Source organism: Ranitomeya variabilis, chromosome 1 (genome assembly GCF_051348905.1).
Source record: "Ranitomeya variabilis isolate aRanVar5 chromosome 1, aRanVar5.hap1, whole genome shotgun sequence".
Lineage (NCBI taxonomy): Eukaryota > Metazoa > Chordata > Amphibia > Anura > Dendrobatidae > Ranitomeya > Ranitomeya variabilis.
Window position 1 is genome coordinate 198,947,267 of NC_135232.1, and position 16,944 is coordinate 198,964,210.

The 16,944-nt window shown below is 44.9% G+C and overlaps 1 protein-coding gene across 1 annotated transcript in view; it reads right to left on the reverse strand.

The window, feature by feature from the left end:
* The window catches only part of LOC143793854 (selenoprotein M-like), a 57,693-nt gene that overhangs the window by 12,517 nt on the left and 28,232 nt on the right, over nt 1-16,944 (reverse strand). Inside the window, exon 3 of the mRNA XM_077280815.1 lies at nt 15,610-15,688. Within this exon, the coding sequence (XP_077136930.1) occupies nt 15,610-15,688 (79 nt within the window). The remainder of the gene's footprint in view (nt 1-15,609; nt 15,689-16,944) is intronic.

Below are 16,944 nucleotides of genomic sequence, written 5' to 3' on the forward strand. Positions count from 1 at the left end.
TGCAAAAGCCCAGTCCTGAGGGTCGCCCCGGAGCAAGGAAATTACAATCCTGACCTGCTGTGCAGGGTCTCCGGCAGAGCGAGACTTCAGGGACAAAAACAATTTGCAATTATTTTTAAAATTTTGAAAGTGAGATCTATTCCCCGAGAAGAATTCAGGCAAAGGAATTCTAGGCTCAGACATAGGTGCATGAACAACAAAATCTTGCAAATTTTGTACCTTTGTGGCGAGATTATTCAAACCTGTAGCTACACTCTGAAGATCCATTTGAAACAGGTGAACACAGAGCCATTCAAGGATTAGAAGGAGAGGAAGAGAGGAAGGCTGCAGTATAGGCAGACTAGCAAGTGATTCAATTAAGAGCACACTCAGAACTAGAGGGAAATAAAAAAAAAAAAAAATTGTAGCAGACTTCTTTTTTCTCTCCTTTCTCTCCTTTCTCAGCCAGTAATTTAACCCTTTTTTGGGCCGGTCAAACTGTCATGATTCTCAATGGCGAGAGAACATAGCCCAGCATATATGAGAACTAGCTCTTGGAAGATGGAAACTATACTGACCATGAACTAAACCTGCCGCACAACTAGAAGTGGCCGGGTAGCATGCCTACGTTTTTTTATCCCTAGATGCCCAGCGCCAGCCGGAGAACTACCTAATCCTAGCAGAGGAAAAGACAGTCCTGGCTCACCTCTAGAGAAATTTTCCCAAAAGGCAGACAGAGGCCCCCACATATATTGGCGGTGATTTAAGATGAAATGACAAACGTAGTATGAAAATAGGTTTAGCAAAATCGAGGTCCGCTTACTAGATAGCATGAAGACAGAAAGGGCACTTTCATGGTCAGCAGAAAACCCTATCAAAACACCATCCAGAAATTACTTTAAGACTCTAGCATTAACTCATAACACCAGAGTGGCAATTTCCGCTCACAAGAGCTTTCCAGACACAGTAACGAAACAGCAGCTGTGAACAGGAACAAAATGCAAAAACACACAAGGACAAAAGTCCAACTTAGCTGGGAGTTGTCTAGTAGCAGGAACATGCACAGAAAGGCTACTGATTACATTGATGACCGGCATGAAACTGACAGAGGAGCAAGGTTATATAGCGACTCCCACATCCTGATAGGAGCAGGTGAACAGAGGGGATGATGCACACAAGTTAAATTCCACAAGTGGCCACAGGGGGAGCCCAGAATCCAATTTCACAACAGCAAAGTCCTCGGCAACGATTAGGGAAGTCGGAGGGGGCAGTGGTGGGCGGAGGAGGGAGTTAAAAGTGTTGAACAACTGTTTGGGGTTGTGGGATAAGGAAGATACGAGGGTTGTGAAGTAGGCCTGTTTAGCAGAGGTGAGAGCTGATTTGAATGCCAGTGTTGCTTGTTTGAGTGCAGTGAAATCATCTTGTGAATGCGTTTTCTTCCAACGCCGTTCTGCAATTCTGGACACTTGCCGAAGCTTTTTAGTGATGTTATTGTGCCAGGGTTGTCTATTGGTTCGTCGCACTCTGCTATGTATGACAGGGGCAACTGTGTCAATAGCTGATGCAAGAGTGGCATTGTAGAAAGCAGTGGCAGTGTCTGTGTCGTGGAGTGAGGATATAGAGGACAGTGGTAGGATAGAGTCAGAGAGTGTGTGGGTGTCTAGGTGTGCGAGATTCCTGCGTGGGTGCGCATGGTGCTGGACACGGGTGACAGGTAAGGAGGACAGGGATGAGAAAGTGAGTAGATGGTGGTCAGATAGAGGGAGAGGGGAGGTGGTGAAGTTAGATAGGGAGCATAAACGGGTGAAGACCAGGTCTAATGTGTGTCCGTCTGTGTGGGTGGCTGAGGAGGACCACTGAGTAAGACCAAAGGATGAAGTAAGGGACAGGAGTTTGGAGGCTGCTGACAGGTGGGTGTCAATGGGGATATTGAAGTCACCCATGATGATGGTAGGAATGTCAGCAGAGAGAAAGTGAAGGAGCCAGGTGGAGAATTGGTCAATAAAGGCAGTGGTCGGGCCCGGAGGTCGGTATATGATGGCCATTTGGAGGTTGTAGGGGGAGTAGATGCGGACAGAGTGGACTTCAAAAGAGGGGAGGATAAGGGAGGGTAGAGGTGGGATTGGGTTAAAGGTACAGTTGGAAGAAAGGAGAAGGCCCACTCCTCCACCATGTTTGTTGCCAGGGCGAGGAGTGTGGGTGAAGTGGAGGCCACCGTAACATAGTGCAGCAGGGGAGGCTGTGTCAGAGGGTGTCAGCCATGTTTCAGTGATGCCCAGAAAGAAAAGATTACGAGAGGTAAAGAGGTCGTGAATCACATGGAGTTTATTGCAGATGGAGCGGGCATTCCATAGTGATCCAGAGAGAGGGTGCAAAGGGGTGGGCGTCGTGGGCACGGATTTGAGGTGGGCAAGATTTCGGGTGTTTATATTGGGTTGGAAGCGATAGGAGGGGGTAGTAATGGGAGGAATGAGCTGTGGGGGTCCAGGATTGGGAGATATGTCTCCAGCACTGAGGAGAAGCAGGGAGAGACAGAGCAGGTGGGAGAAGGAGAGTGGGCAGCTTACTTTGTGTGTTATTAGGAGAGATCTGAGGTTGAGGAGCAGGTCAGCGGAGGAGGTCAGGTGGGGAGGCAGGAGGGAAGGAGAGATTATTACTTGGTTAGGGGGTGCTGGAGTTTGAGGATAGCGAAGGAGAGTGAGGAGCAAGGGAGCCAGAACTGTTAGAGCATATGTCAGCATGATGAGAATAAGTATGGGGAAATGGAATGAAATTTAGTACAGTTATTAACAGTGGTTAGTCTTACCTTCTGTTCACTTCTGGCTCATTTCTGGCATATTTCTGCTATAATATTTGCAGTTATCCTTTTAGCGACATCCTGATAGAGACAGACCAAGGTCCAGACAGACCAGTGTCTCTGAATTTATAACAGGCTAAGAGCTCAGGAAATAGGCCAGGTGTGATCCGGAGGGAGGGGCAGCAGGAAGACTGGTCACAGACACAGGAGGGGATTAATTAGAAGTCAGAAGGGAAAATGCAAGGGGAAAGAGATCAAAATGGAAAGATCAAGCCAAACTGTGTATTGGCATCAAGGAATTAAAATGAGAAAACATGCAGGGGAATGGAGAAAAAAAAAAAGCAACCCAAAGAAAAAACAAACAAAACAAAAAAAAACAGTTATAGCAGCCAGCGGACATACCAGGAAGAAAAAGCAGGGTGAGGAAGATCAGGAAAGTTGTAAGGCAGATGTTTTTAGCCAGGGGGGGCCAATAACCGTGGACCCTCTCTAGGCTATTAATATCTGCCCTCAGTCACTGGCTTTACCACTCTGGCGGAGAAAATTGCGTGGGAGCCCACGCCAATTTTTTCCACGATTTAACCCTTTATTTTACAAGCTACAGCGCCCAAATTTTGCACATACACACTACTAACATTAGTAGTGTGGAATATGCAAAAAAAAAGGGATATGAGATGGTTTACTGTATGTAAACCATGTCTCATATCCTGTCGGATTTGTGAAGGAGAAATGAAAAGCCGGCAATTGAATTACCGGCTTTTCTATAGAACACCGCTGCGTATTTCTCGCAAGTCACACTGCTGGTCCGTGTGTAATCCGTATTTTTCTCGCCCCCATAGACTTTCATTGGCGATTTTTTTGCGCATTACGGTGGCAAACGCAGCATGCTGCGATTTTGTACGGCCGTAGAAGACCATATAATACGGATCGGTAAAATACGGCTGATAGGAGCTGGGCCATAGAGAATCATTGGGCCGTGTGTTATGCGTATTTTACGGGTGTATTTTCTGCACTCATACGTCCGTAAAACTCGCCAGTGTGACGGCGGCCTAACTCTGTGTATCATTTTTAACAGCAGTGTTCCTTTAAGGCCGGTTTCACATGTCAGTGGCTCCGGTACATGTGGTGACAGTTTTCTCACGTACCGGAGACACTGACTCACGTAGACACATCACTGTAATGAGCGGCACCACGTGACCGCTCATACAGGAGAAGCTGCGGCGCTGAGAGGACACATCGAGGAAGCTGTTTTATTTCCAGCGGGCGGACGCACAGGGGGTGGGAGGGGGGTGGTGACAAAGATCTTTATTTCAACAGCAAAAAAAAAACAAAAACAATGATTTTTCATTTCTTCTCTCCAGCGAACGCTGCTGGAGAGAAGAAATGAATGGCGGCTTCAGCACCCAAAGCAGGGGACAGCGCTTACTGTAGTGCTGTCTCCTGCACGGTCCGTGTGGTACCCACTCGGCACACGGGCGGCACACGGCTGCCGCACGTGTGCCACACTGATGTGCCACGTGAGCTCATGGACACATGGACACGGATAACTCCGGTACCGATTTTTCCGGTACCGGAATTATCTGGACGTGTGGGACAGGCCTAATGGGGTATGTGTGCCTAAGGCCACGTTCTCACATTCAGTATTTGGTCAGTATTTCATATCACTATCTGTAAGCCACAACCAGGAGTGGCACAGTCAGAGGAAAAGTATAGTAGAAACACGTCACCACTTCTGTATTTATCACCCACTCCTGGTTTTGGCTTACAAATACTGAGGTAAAATACTGACCCAAGACTTATAGTGAGAACATGGCCTAAAACAGACTTATTATTCAGTTCTGTGGAAGCTATAACTCTTTAGGTAGTATATTGCTTTCATTTGTTACATGCTGTCACTTGAGATTAGGGGGTTTCTTTGTATGTTTAGATATAAGACTTATTTCTGTCCAATCAGAGAAACGTCAACCTAAATTCATGTAAATATTTCTAATTGAAATCTGCCAGAAAACATGTACTTTTTCTGACAACTATAATGATTGTTAAGATTAACAGCATCTCAAATACAAGTCTGTTGTAGGAAAAAGGTTTTATTTAAGGAAATTCATAACAAATTTTCAAAGTTGAAATTGGTTGGTGAATCAGAGCTTGGCTGCATGATTGCAGACAGGTATATTTTTTAATATTTTTTTTAATGCTCCAGTGGTTCAGAGAAAATATACCCAGCTTTGCTTCTGATGATTGACAGGTTTCTTGCAATGGGAAAGACTTGCTAATCAGCTCTGGCAGCACTAAGAAGAGTCGGACTGGTCTTGTCTCTGTTTATGACAGGATCTTCAAAGTATATCTTCTCTAAAATGGCTGGGCATTTAGAGAAAAATATAGTCATCTGCAATCGTTCAGCCAGGCTCTGGTTGATGCTGACTGCTATTTGGGCAGCATGAATCAGATGACAGGTTCACACTAAGTAAATATCTGTAGGTGCAAACTGTCAACTGAGATCAATTTCTATCATCTGCTAAATACAGACCTGTCTGTAGCCTTCCCTTCAACTCCAAACTCCGGGAATGCTTGGTCTGCTCTTGTATAATCCGCTATTTTTCAGATAACTTTCCTCTTTACCCTTTACAATCTGGTTTCTGCCCTTTATATTCTACAGAAATTGGTCGTAATAAAGTCTCTAACGAACTACTGACAGCTAGATCTAATGGTCACTAATCTCATCTGAATCTCATTAATCTTTCTGCAGCATTTGTCACTATGGATCTCCAGTAGCTCCTCTCTATGCCCCACTCTATTGGTTTCATGGACATCGTTCTCTCCTAGTTTTTCTCTTATCTCTTTGCTCCTTCACTGTATCATTTGAAAACTATTCATCCCCTCATCTTCCTCTCACCTTAAAATATCCTCAAGTTTCAGTCCTAGGTCCCTTCTACTTTTGGACAAACTATCAGCAGATTAGGTTTTCAATACCATCTATATATGATGACACCCAACTATACCCATCATCTCTGGACCTCACCCCTGCATTGCTATAAAATAGCAGTGGCTGTGTCTGCTTTCCCCAACATTATGTCCTCCCTCTATCTGCACCATGTTCCAAATTATTATGCAAATGATATCTTTCTCGGATTTTCCTAAATGGTCGGTGCAAATGACAGTCAGTCTAATAAAAGTCATCACCCGTTAGATTATACATCGAATTTTATTGAATAAACCTCCCAATGATAAGAGTATAATCTCCAAAATGAATAAAAACTCAAAATGCACTGTTACAAATTATTAGGCACAGTAGAATTTCTAAACATTTGATATGTTTTAAAGAACTGAAAATGCTCATTTGGGGAATTTGCAGCATTAGGAGGTCACATTCACAGAACAAAAAAGCTATTTAACTCCAAAACATCCTAACCGGCCAAGTTACATGTTAACATAGGACCCCTTCTTTGATATCACCTTCACAATTCTTGCATCCATTGAACCTGTGAGTTTTTGGAGAGTTTCTGCTTGTATTTCTTAGCATGAAGTCAGAATAGCCTCCCAGAGCTGCTGTTTTGATGTGAACTGCCTCCCACCCTCATAGATCTTTTGCTTGATGATACTCCAAAGGTTCTCTATAGGGTTGAGGTCAGGGGAAGATGGTGGCCACACCATGAGTTTATCTCCTTTTATGCCCATAGTAGCCAATGACTCAGAGGTATTCTTTGCAGAATGAGATGGTGCATTGTCATGCATGAAGATGATTTTGCTACTGAAGGCACGTTTCTGTTTTTTATACCATGGAAGAAAGTTATCAGTCAGAAACTCTATATACTTTGCAGAGGTCATTTTCACACCTTCAGGAACCTTAAAGGGCCCTCCCAGCTGTTTCCCTATGATTCCGGCCCAAAACATGACTCCTCCTCCTCCTTGCTGACGTCGCAGCCTTGGGACATGGTGGCCATCCACCAACCACCCACTACTCCATCCATCTGGACTATCCAGGGTTGCTCAACACTTATCAATAAACAAGACTGTTTGGAAATTAGTCTTCATGTATGTCCTGGCCCACTGCAACCGTTTCTGCTGGTGAACACTGTTTAGGGGTGGCCGAATAGTAGGTTTATGCACCACAGCAAGCCTTTGAAGGATCCTACACCTTGAGGTTTGAGGGATTCCAGAGGCACCAGCAGCTTCAAATAACTGTTTGCTGCTTTGTAATGGTATTTTGGCAGCTGCTCTCTTAATCCAATGAATTTATCTGGCAGAAACCTTCCTCGTTATGCCTTTATCTGCATGAACTCTGTCTGTGTTCTGTTTCAGTCACAAATCTCATCATAGTATGATGATCACACTTAAGTTTTCATGAAATATCTAATGTTTTCTTACCTTGTCCAAGGCATTGCACTATTTAATGCTTTTCAGCAGCAGAGAGATCCTTTTTGTTTCCCATATTGCTTGAAACCTGTGGCCTGTTTAATAATGTGGAACATCATTTTTAAGTAGTTTTACTTTAATTCGAATCACCTGGAAAACTAATTATCACGTGTTTAAGATTGATTTCAGTGATCCATTGAGCCCTGAGACACAATACCATCCATGAGTTTATTTGAAAAACAAAACAATAAAATCTTTATGACACTTAAATCCAATTTGCATAATAATGTGGAACATGGTGTAAAACTAAATCTGTCAAAAAGTGAATTCCTTGTGTTTCCTCCATCTACTAACCCATGTAAAACCAATATTGCCATTTCTGTGTTTGAGCATGTGACCCCAAACCTCATGGTTCTACCATAAAGAGGTTGTCCAGTCTAAAATAAAAAGTCTGCAGTCACTCTGTGTTACTGCAGACTTTTGAATCCTCCCAGAGCACACATTGAGCACTACGAGGATTCACCATTCTCTGCCCCGGGAATGGCAGTCAGGTATTCAGTATGCATACTCCCTTGCACAACCCGTCTAGCGGGCACAGCGTCGCTCTATACAATCATTTGCTTGCTCATGTAATCATGTCATATGCACCTCAAAAACATCTCTAAAGTCGACCTTTTGTTTCCTTTGGCTCTGCAAAAACTCTTAGGGTATGTGCACACGTTGCAGATTTGTCTGCAGAATTTTCTGCACAGAATCTGCATCGCTTGGCAGGAAACACAGGTAAATATCCAGATGTTTTTGATGCGTTTTTTATGTGGATTTTCAAGTTTTTTTCATGCGGATTTGTCTGCATTTTTGTAATCTAAATAAAGATCTATTATTTAACAAAAAAAAAGAATTGTAATGTCACTTCTTTGTCCAACCTCTTATTTTACATACTCCATTGAATAATAATGTTTACACACACAGACAGACAGATATAGACAGACAGATAGATGATAGATAGATAGAAAGATAGATAGATAGGAGATAGATAATACCAAGGCCAATGTTTAGTAATGAACCTAATAAAATGGTACATAAATACCGTATATACTCGAGTATAAGCCGACCCGAGTATAAGCCGACCCCCCTAATTTTGCCACAAAAAACTGGGAAAACTTATTGACTCGAGTATAAGCCTAGGGTGGAAAATGCAGCAGGTACCGGTGAATTTCAAAATTAAAAATAGATACTCCATACCGTTCATTATGGCCCCATAGATGCTCCACATAAAGCTGTGCCATATATACAATGCTCTGCACCATTGCCCCATAGATACTCCACATAAAGCTGTGCCATATATACAATGCTCTGCACCGTTGCCCCATAGCTGTGCCATACATATAATGCTCTGCACCTTTGCCCCATAGCTGTGCCATATATATAATGCTCTGCACCGTTGCCCCATAGCTGTGCCATATATATAATGCTCTGCACCGTTGCCCCATAGCTGTGCCATATAGTGCTCTGCACCATTGCCCCATAGCTGTGCCATATAGTGCTCTGCACCATTGCCCCATAGCTGTGCCATATAGTGCTCTGCACCATTGCCCCATAGCTGTGCCATATAGTGCTCTGCACCATTGCCCCATAGCTGTGCCATATAGTGCTCTGCACCATTGCCCCATAGCTGTGCCATATAGTGCTCTGCACCGTCCATTATTGCCCCATAGCTGTGCCATATAGTGCTCTGCACGATTGCCCCATAGCTGTGTCATATAGTGCTCTGCACCGTTGCCCCATAGCTGTGCCATATAGTGCTCTGCACCATTGCCCCATAGCTGTGCCATGTATATAATGCTCTGCACCATTGCCCCATAGCTGTGCCATATAGTGCTCTGCACCGTCCATTATTGCCCCATAGCTGTGCCATATAGTGCTCTGCACCATTGCCCCATAGCTGTGTCAAATAGTGCTCTGCACCGTTGCCCCATAGCTGTGCCATATAGTGCTCTGCACCATTGCCCCATAGCTGTGCCATATAGTGCTCTGCACCGTTGCCCCATAGCTGTGCCATATAGTGCTCTGCACCGTTGCCCCATAGCTGTGCCATATAGTGCTCTGCACCATTGCCCCATAGCTGTGCCATATAGTGCTCTGCACCGTTGCCCCATAGCTGTGCCATATAGTGCTCTGCACTGTTGCCCCATAGCTGTGCCATATAGTGCTCTGCACCGTTGCCCCATAGCTGTGCCATATAGTGCTCTGCACTGTTGCCCCATAGCTGTGCCATATAGTGCTCTGCACCGTTGCCCCATAGCTGTGCCATATAGTGCTCTGCACCGTTCATTATTGCCCCATAGCTGTGCCATATAGTGCTCTGCACCATTGCCCCATAGCTGTGCCATATAGTGCTCTGCACCATTGCCCCATAGCTGTGCCATATAGTGCTCTGCACCGTTCATTATTGCCCCATAGCTGTGCCATATAGTGCTCTGCACCGTTATTGCCCCATAGCTGTGCCATATAGTGCTCTGCACCATTATTGCCCCATAGCTGTGCCATATAGTGCTCTGCACCGTTCATTATTGCCCCATAGCTGTGCCATATAGTGCTCTGCACCGTTGCCCCATAGCTGTGCCATATAGTGCTCTGCACCGTCCATTATTGCCCCATAGCTGTTGCTGCTGCTGCAATAAAAAAAACAAACAAACATACTCACCTGTCTTGCTTGCAGCTCCTCGGCGCCATCTTCCCGGCATCTCTCCGCACTGACTGATCAGGCAGAGGGCGGCGCGCACACTATATGCGTCATCGCGCCCTCTGCCTGAACAGTCAGAGCGGAGAGACGCCGGGAAGATGGAGACAGCGCCCGGCGTGTGGAACAAGGACAGGTGACTATGTAATACTTACCTGCTCCCGGCGTCCCGCTCCTTCCCCCTGCCTGTCTTCAGTGCCGCAGCCTCTTCCTCTATCAGCGGTCACCGGCACCGCTTCATTAGAGAAATGAATAGGCGGCTCCGCCCCTATGGGAGGCGGAGCCGCCTATTCATTTCTCTAATGAGCGGTCCCACGTGACCGCTCAGGGGAAGAGGCTGCGGCACCGAAGACAGTGTGACAGGCAGGGGGAGCGACAGGAACGCCGGGACTAGGTGAGTATATGACAGTGCTCACCCGCCGACCCCACCACCGATCATGACTCGAGTATAAGTCGAGAGGGGCACTTTCAGCCCAAAAATTTGGGCTGAAAATCTCGGCTTATACTCGAGTATATACGGTAGTTAAATAAAGACACACACACACAAAATCTACAAGTAATATCTTTAATTTTAAAAAAAGGGAAAAAAATGGCATGGGCTCCCTCACAATTTTCTGTGCCAGAGAGGGAAAGCCGATGCCTGGGGGCCGATGTTTCTAGCCTGGGAAGGGGTTAATACCCATGGAGCTTCCCAGGCTATGACTATCAGCCCACAGCTGTATATTTAGCCTTTACTGGCTATTAAAATAGGGGACCCCAAAAAAAATCACATGGGGTCACCCTATGTTAGGGATCGAGTTCCCGCCTCTGCACAGGGGGAATCTCGAACCACCTCCACTGCAGTCTCCCATTCTTCTCCAGCAGCAGAGATGTCAGTCCCAGCATCTGGCTCAGCCTGATACTGTGTGGATGGTTTCTGCTGCTTTCCCAGGCTCCGCCATTGTAGCCAGTACTGGGCAGCGGTGAGCAGACGTCTCTGGGACTAAGTCCTGCTTTTTCCCTTCTGAGCATGCCCAAGGTAAAACCTCTCATTGGAGGTCTGGGGTCACATGCTCAGGTACTGTTGCAGCTCCCATTGGTCCTCTAGGAAGGTCCTGAAGATGCTCTGGTATTGTAGCAGCTTCCATTGGTCCTCTAGGAAGGTCCTGAAGCTGCTGCAGCTATAAAAGGTTTGCATGGCCGCATGGCCATGCGCTAGTATCACTTCATGTTATGAGTTTGCTATTTGTGGTCGCGCCTGCATGTGGATAGTTTTTGGCTGAAATAAGCCCCTAGAATACCGGCACCTCCGGTGAGGAGTTTGTATGTATGTATTCAGGGCTGGTTAATAGCCACTAGAATTCTGGTTCCACCGGAGAGGAGTGTTTGTGTGCTTCACTATGTGCGTGACCACTGACTGCCATCAGCTCAGCAGTTAGCTGTGTTCCTCTGTGATGCTAACAGGGCACAGCATGTTCTTTTCAGTGCGACTCAGTGAAGTAACTGAGTTCACTTTTACTGCCATATAGTGCCGTCATCTTCTAGCAGCAGGTTCTCTCCTGCACGGTGGAGCCCGGGCTGCGAACGCACCAATTATGACATCTATATTAACTCGGTGCGTTCCGCCAGTCCTTACACCCTATAATTAATAGCCAGAAAAGGCTATGCAGACAGCTGCGGGCTGATATTCATAACCTAGAGAGGGGTCATGGATATTGGCCCCCCGGCTACAAATACCGGCCCCCAGCCGCCCCAGAAATGGCGCATCAGTAAGATGCACCAATTCCGGCACTTACAGTTAAGTCCATATATATTTGGACAGAGACAACATTTTTCTAATTTTGGTTATAGACATTACCACAATGAATTTTAAACAAAACAATTCAGATGCAGTTGAAGTTCAGACTTTCACCTTTCATTTGGGGGTATCCACATTAAAATTGGATGAAGGGTTTAGGAGTTTCAGCTCCTTAACATGTGCCACCCTGTATTTAAAGGGACCAAAAGTAATTGGACAGATTCAATAATTTTAAATAAAATGTTCATTTCTAGTACTTGGTTGAAAACCTTTTGTTGGCAATGACTGCCTGAAGTCTTGAACTCATGGACATCACCAGACGCTGTGTTTCCTCCTTTTTAATTCTCTGCCAGGCCTTCACTGAGGTGGTTGCTGTTTGTTTGTGGGCCTTTCTGTCTGAAGTTTAGTCTTTAACAAGTGAAATGCATGCTCAATTGGGTTGAGATCAGATGACTGACTTGGCCATTCAAGAATATTCCACTTCTTTGCTTTAATAAACTCCTGTGTTGCTTTGGCTTTATGTTTTGGGTCATTGTCCATCTGTAGTATGAAACGACAACTAATCGGTTTGGCTGCATTTGGCTGGATCTGAGCACACAGTATGGCTCTGAATACCTCAGAATTCATTCGGCTGCTTCTCTCCTGTGTCACATCATCAATAAATACTAATGACCCAATGCCACTGGCAGCCATGCATGCCCAAGCCATCACACTGCCTCCGCCGTGTTTTACAGATGATGTGGTATGCCTTGGATCATGAGCTGTACCACGCCTTCGCCATACTTTTCTCTTTCCATCATTCTGGTAGAGGTTGATCTTGGTTTCATCTGTCCAAAGAATGTTCTTCCAGAACTGTGCTGGCTTTTTTATATTTTTTTTTTTTTTTAGCAAAGTCCAGTCTAGCCTTTTTTGTTCTTGACACTTATGAGTGGCTTGCACCGTGCAGTGAACCCTCTGTATTTACTTTCATGCAGTCTTCTCTTTATGGTAGATTTGGATATTGATACGCCTACCTCCTGGAGAGTGTTGTTCACTTGGTTGGCTGTTGTGAAGGGGTTTCTCTTCACCATGGAGATTATTCTGCGATCATCCGTCACTGTTGTCTACCGTGGGCGCCCAGGTCTTTTTGCATTGATGAGTTCACCAGTGCTTTATTTCTTTCTCAGGATGTACCAAACTGTAGATTTTGCCACTCCTAATATTGTAGCAATTTCTCGGATGGGTTTTTTCTGTTTTCGCAGCTTAAGGATGGCTTTGTATCACCTGCATGGAGAGCTCCATTGACCGCATGTTTACTTCGCAGCAAAACCTTCCAAATGCAAGCACCACACCTCAAATCAACTACAGGCCTTTTATCTGCTTTTCTGAGAATGACATAACAAAGGCATTGCCCACACCTGTCCATGAAATAGCGTTGGAGTCAATTGTCCAATTACTTTTTGTCCCTTTAAAAACAGGGTGGCACATGTTAAGGAGCTGAAACTCCTTAACCCTTCATCCAATTTTAATGTGGATACCCTCAAATGAAAGCTGAAAGTCTGAACTTCAACTGCATCTGAATTGTTTTGTTTAAAATTCATTGTGGTAATGTCTATAACCAAAATTAGAAAAATGTTGTCTCTGTCCAAATATATATGGACTTAACTATAGCCTCTCTCTTCCCACTGCCCTGTAGCGGTGGCATATAGGGTAATAAGAGGTTAATTTCACCTTTGATTGTAAGGTGACATTAAGCCCGGTTAGTAATGGAGAGGCGTCAATAAGACTCCTATCCTATCCTATAGTAGTGAAAGAGTTAAATAAAGACACAGCCAGAAAAAAGTATTTTAATATTCTTAATTTCACCATACTTAAAACTACGCCTAATTCCCCGAAGCAATCGATCACTTGCAAAAAATAAAAAATAATAAACCAACAGTATACTCCCTGGTCTGACACAGTCCTTTTAATAATGAGTGTTCCATGACAATCTCCTTTATAGAGCTGTCACATCAGGAGATGTGACTGCTCTATAGGCATCCAGTGACACACTGACAGGAGACAATGGCTAATTCAGTGTTATCACTGAGGGTTCAATGGCCTCTCACTTTAGGGCACTGCTGCGTGAGAATTTTCCCACGCAGCGGTGCTGCAAGTGACAGTATGAACTCTGCACTTACAGCAGCGGAGGGATACCTTCTGTCATTGTATCCCAGTGCCCTTGGAGAGCGCTCGCATCTGCCGATGTGAAAGCTTTTCACAGGAGATCATCATGGGACGCTCATTATTAAATGAATTACATCGGATCAGAGAGTATACTGTTGGTTTATTATTTTTTTACAGGTGATCGAGGGCTTCAGGGACTAGGTGATTGGTGAGTATATACTGTATGTCTATATGTATGTACTGTATATGTGTGTGTGTTTTTTGTTGTGTTTTTTTACACTTGAACACAGAAGCCAGATGATGGGGCTACTACTGTCCCATAATCCGGATAGCTGTCACTGTAGCAGGCATAGTCTGATGGGACTAGTAGTCCCATCAAGCGATGCCTGCCTACACACAGACCCACACGCACACACGCACACAGCCCCGCATACCTACACACACACAGATACACACAGCCCTGCACATCTTCACCGCGCACACACACACATAGCCCCGCAGACACACACAAACACCGGCACACAGTCCCGTACATCTTCTCCGCACACACACAGCCCCGCACATCTTCTCCACACACACAGAGACACAGCCCTGCACACAGACACACACAGCCCCGCAGACACACACAAACACCCCCACACAGCCCTGCTCATCTTCTCCGCACACACAGTCTCCGCCCACACACTCTACCCCCTCCTGATCTGCAGCATTTCTCGCAGGCACATCCGCAGCAAATCCGAAGATCTTTTCTTATACCTGCTGTTTTGCTGCAGATTGGCCTGACACAATGGAAGTCAATGGGTGCAGAAACGCTGGAATTGGCCTGACACAATGGAAGTCAATGGGTGCAGAAACGCTGCAGATCCGCAAAAAGAATTGACATACTGCAGAAAAAAAAGCTGCGATTCCGCAAGTTTTTTTCCACAGCATGTGCACACCAAATGTCAATTTCACATTGACTAACATTGCTTGTGCACTACACTGTGGATTTGATGCAATTCCACGCTTCCAAAAACGCTGCGTATCCGCATCTAAATCCGCAACGTGTGCACATAGCCTTACTGCTGCTCTGATTAATTCTCATCTGGACTACAGCAACTCTCTACTAATCAGTCTCTATTTTACTAAACTCTTCCCTCTTCAATCTATCCTGAATGCATCAGCCAGTTCATATGTCTGTACAGTTGCTCCACCGATATCTCCACCCTGTACCAGTCATTGCCCAAACAATACAATATAAACTTATCACTCACCCACAAAGCTCTCCACAATTCTTTAACATCCTACATCTCCTTCCTCATCTCTGTTTACAAGGGTACCCATGTTCTCCATTCCAATAATTACCTAAAAGTAAGACTAACATCCTCTATAATCTGAACCTACCACTCCTGTCTTCATGATTTCTCTTGTGCTGCACCAGTTCTCTGGAAAGCACTACCCAGGCCAATCCGGTTAATTCCCTGTATCCACTGTGTGCTCCAAATACACATTTCTTTAGACTGGTCTATCACCTCACCTCATTAATCTATTTCCTGTTCTCATTTCCTAACATTTCCTCAGAATTTGGCCTCCTCCCATGCTCTCATTAGCACTTTGTATCTGTATTTATACACATTCTGGCTAGTGACCAGTTTATACAACATTATATGAATGCCTCTATTTATTGTATTGTACTGTATATGGCTGGACCATAATTTATTATTAACATCTGTTTTTTATTCATCAGAAATCTTTGAGTATAAACTAAACCTAATAGGTAGATAAGGTATTAGCACTTCCCTAATTACATTTGTCACTTGTAATTACTCATATACAAACCTTAAGAACCTCATTCTTATAGTTGTAGAAAATGATCTGAGGTTCAGTATCATCATTGGAATCATAAACAAGGTTATGGCTGTAAAAATGTTATGTTAAAGAAAACACACTTTCTGCTGGGACAATATTCATCACAAATGTTTTAGCCCCTGAACATATTTTAAGATTTTACTCAAAAGACATGAGAATAATATAGACACAGGTTGGGTGCCTGTATGTTATAGATATTTGTTTGTAGGTTGTTTAACTTATATATATCAGTGAAAAACAACACAATTTAAAGGGAATTTGTCAGCAGGTTTTTGCTACCTCAACTGAGAGCAAAGAGACCCTGAATCCAACAATGTATCACTTCATTTGCTGAGTGCAGCGGTTCATATACAATCAAAGTTCTTTGATTTAGCAATGCAGCAGACCTGAAAAAGCTGCCCCCGCCCACACTAAGCTCACCGTGTACAACTTCTATAGGCAGTGAGCTGCTTATCACAGAAGGGGTGGAGTGGAACTAGCATGCATGAGTAATTGGAAGTGACAATAATCCCCCCAAAAAAAACCAGCGCTGTTTGTCATTGATACTAGAAGACTGCCACCTGCCATCCAAATAGGACCTTTCAGAACCAATCAGAAGAGGAAGAGTTGCAGGGAGGATGTGTTGGATGTAACACCTAGTCAGGTGCCATAGATGAAGTTCTTGGGTATAAAAGGTCTGTGCACCAAACCGAAGCAGGTTTTGGCTCCAGGAAGGAGAGTGGACCAGACGCATGCAGGGAAAAATGCTGCAGCCGGGTTGACAGGCCATAGTAAGGAGTCTGCGCTGGTGGACACGGCACAGTCAGGGACAGGATCCGAGCTGCACCAGACCCAGAGTACAGACTAAGCCATTCAAGACCCAAGGACTCGATCTACGTCTGTCAAGACCCATAGTTCCGACTATGCTGGTTAAGGCCTGAATCCACCAGTCAAGACCTGAGAATATGCCAGACAGGAACCAGAGTCCAGTCCTCATTCCTTCGAACCTCCGGAGCCCATCACTTTTGTACCTATGGGATACCCACAGGCACTCAAGCACCAAAGATTCATGAGGAGACTTTGCCTGAGAGTGGACCCCTGCAGTGGTGAACAGATGATGTGAGTGAGCTAGGCCTTTGATTCCAACACTGATGTACAGTACAGCGGATGGCCTGGGCTATTACAGCGGACAGGGCAGCTGTCAATTGAAATGTAGATGGCCCAATGTGCTTTGGTAGACTTTATCATGAGGACTTGAGGCCTAACTAGAAGAACCAGAGACCCCCGTCAGGGCCATTGCTTCAGGCAAAATCAACATGGTAGCTC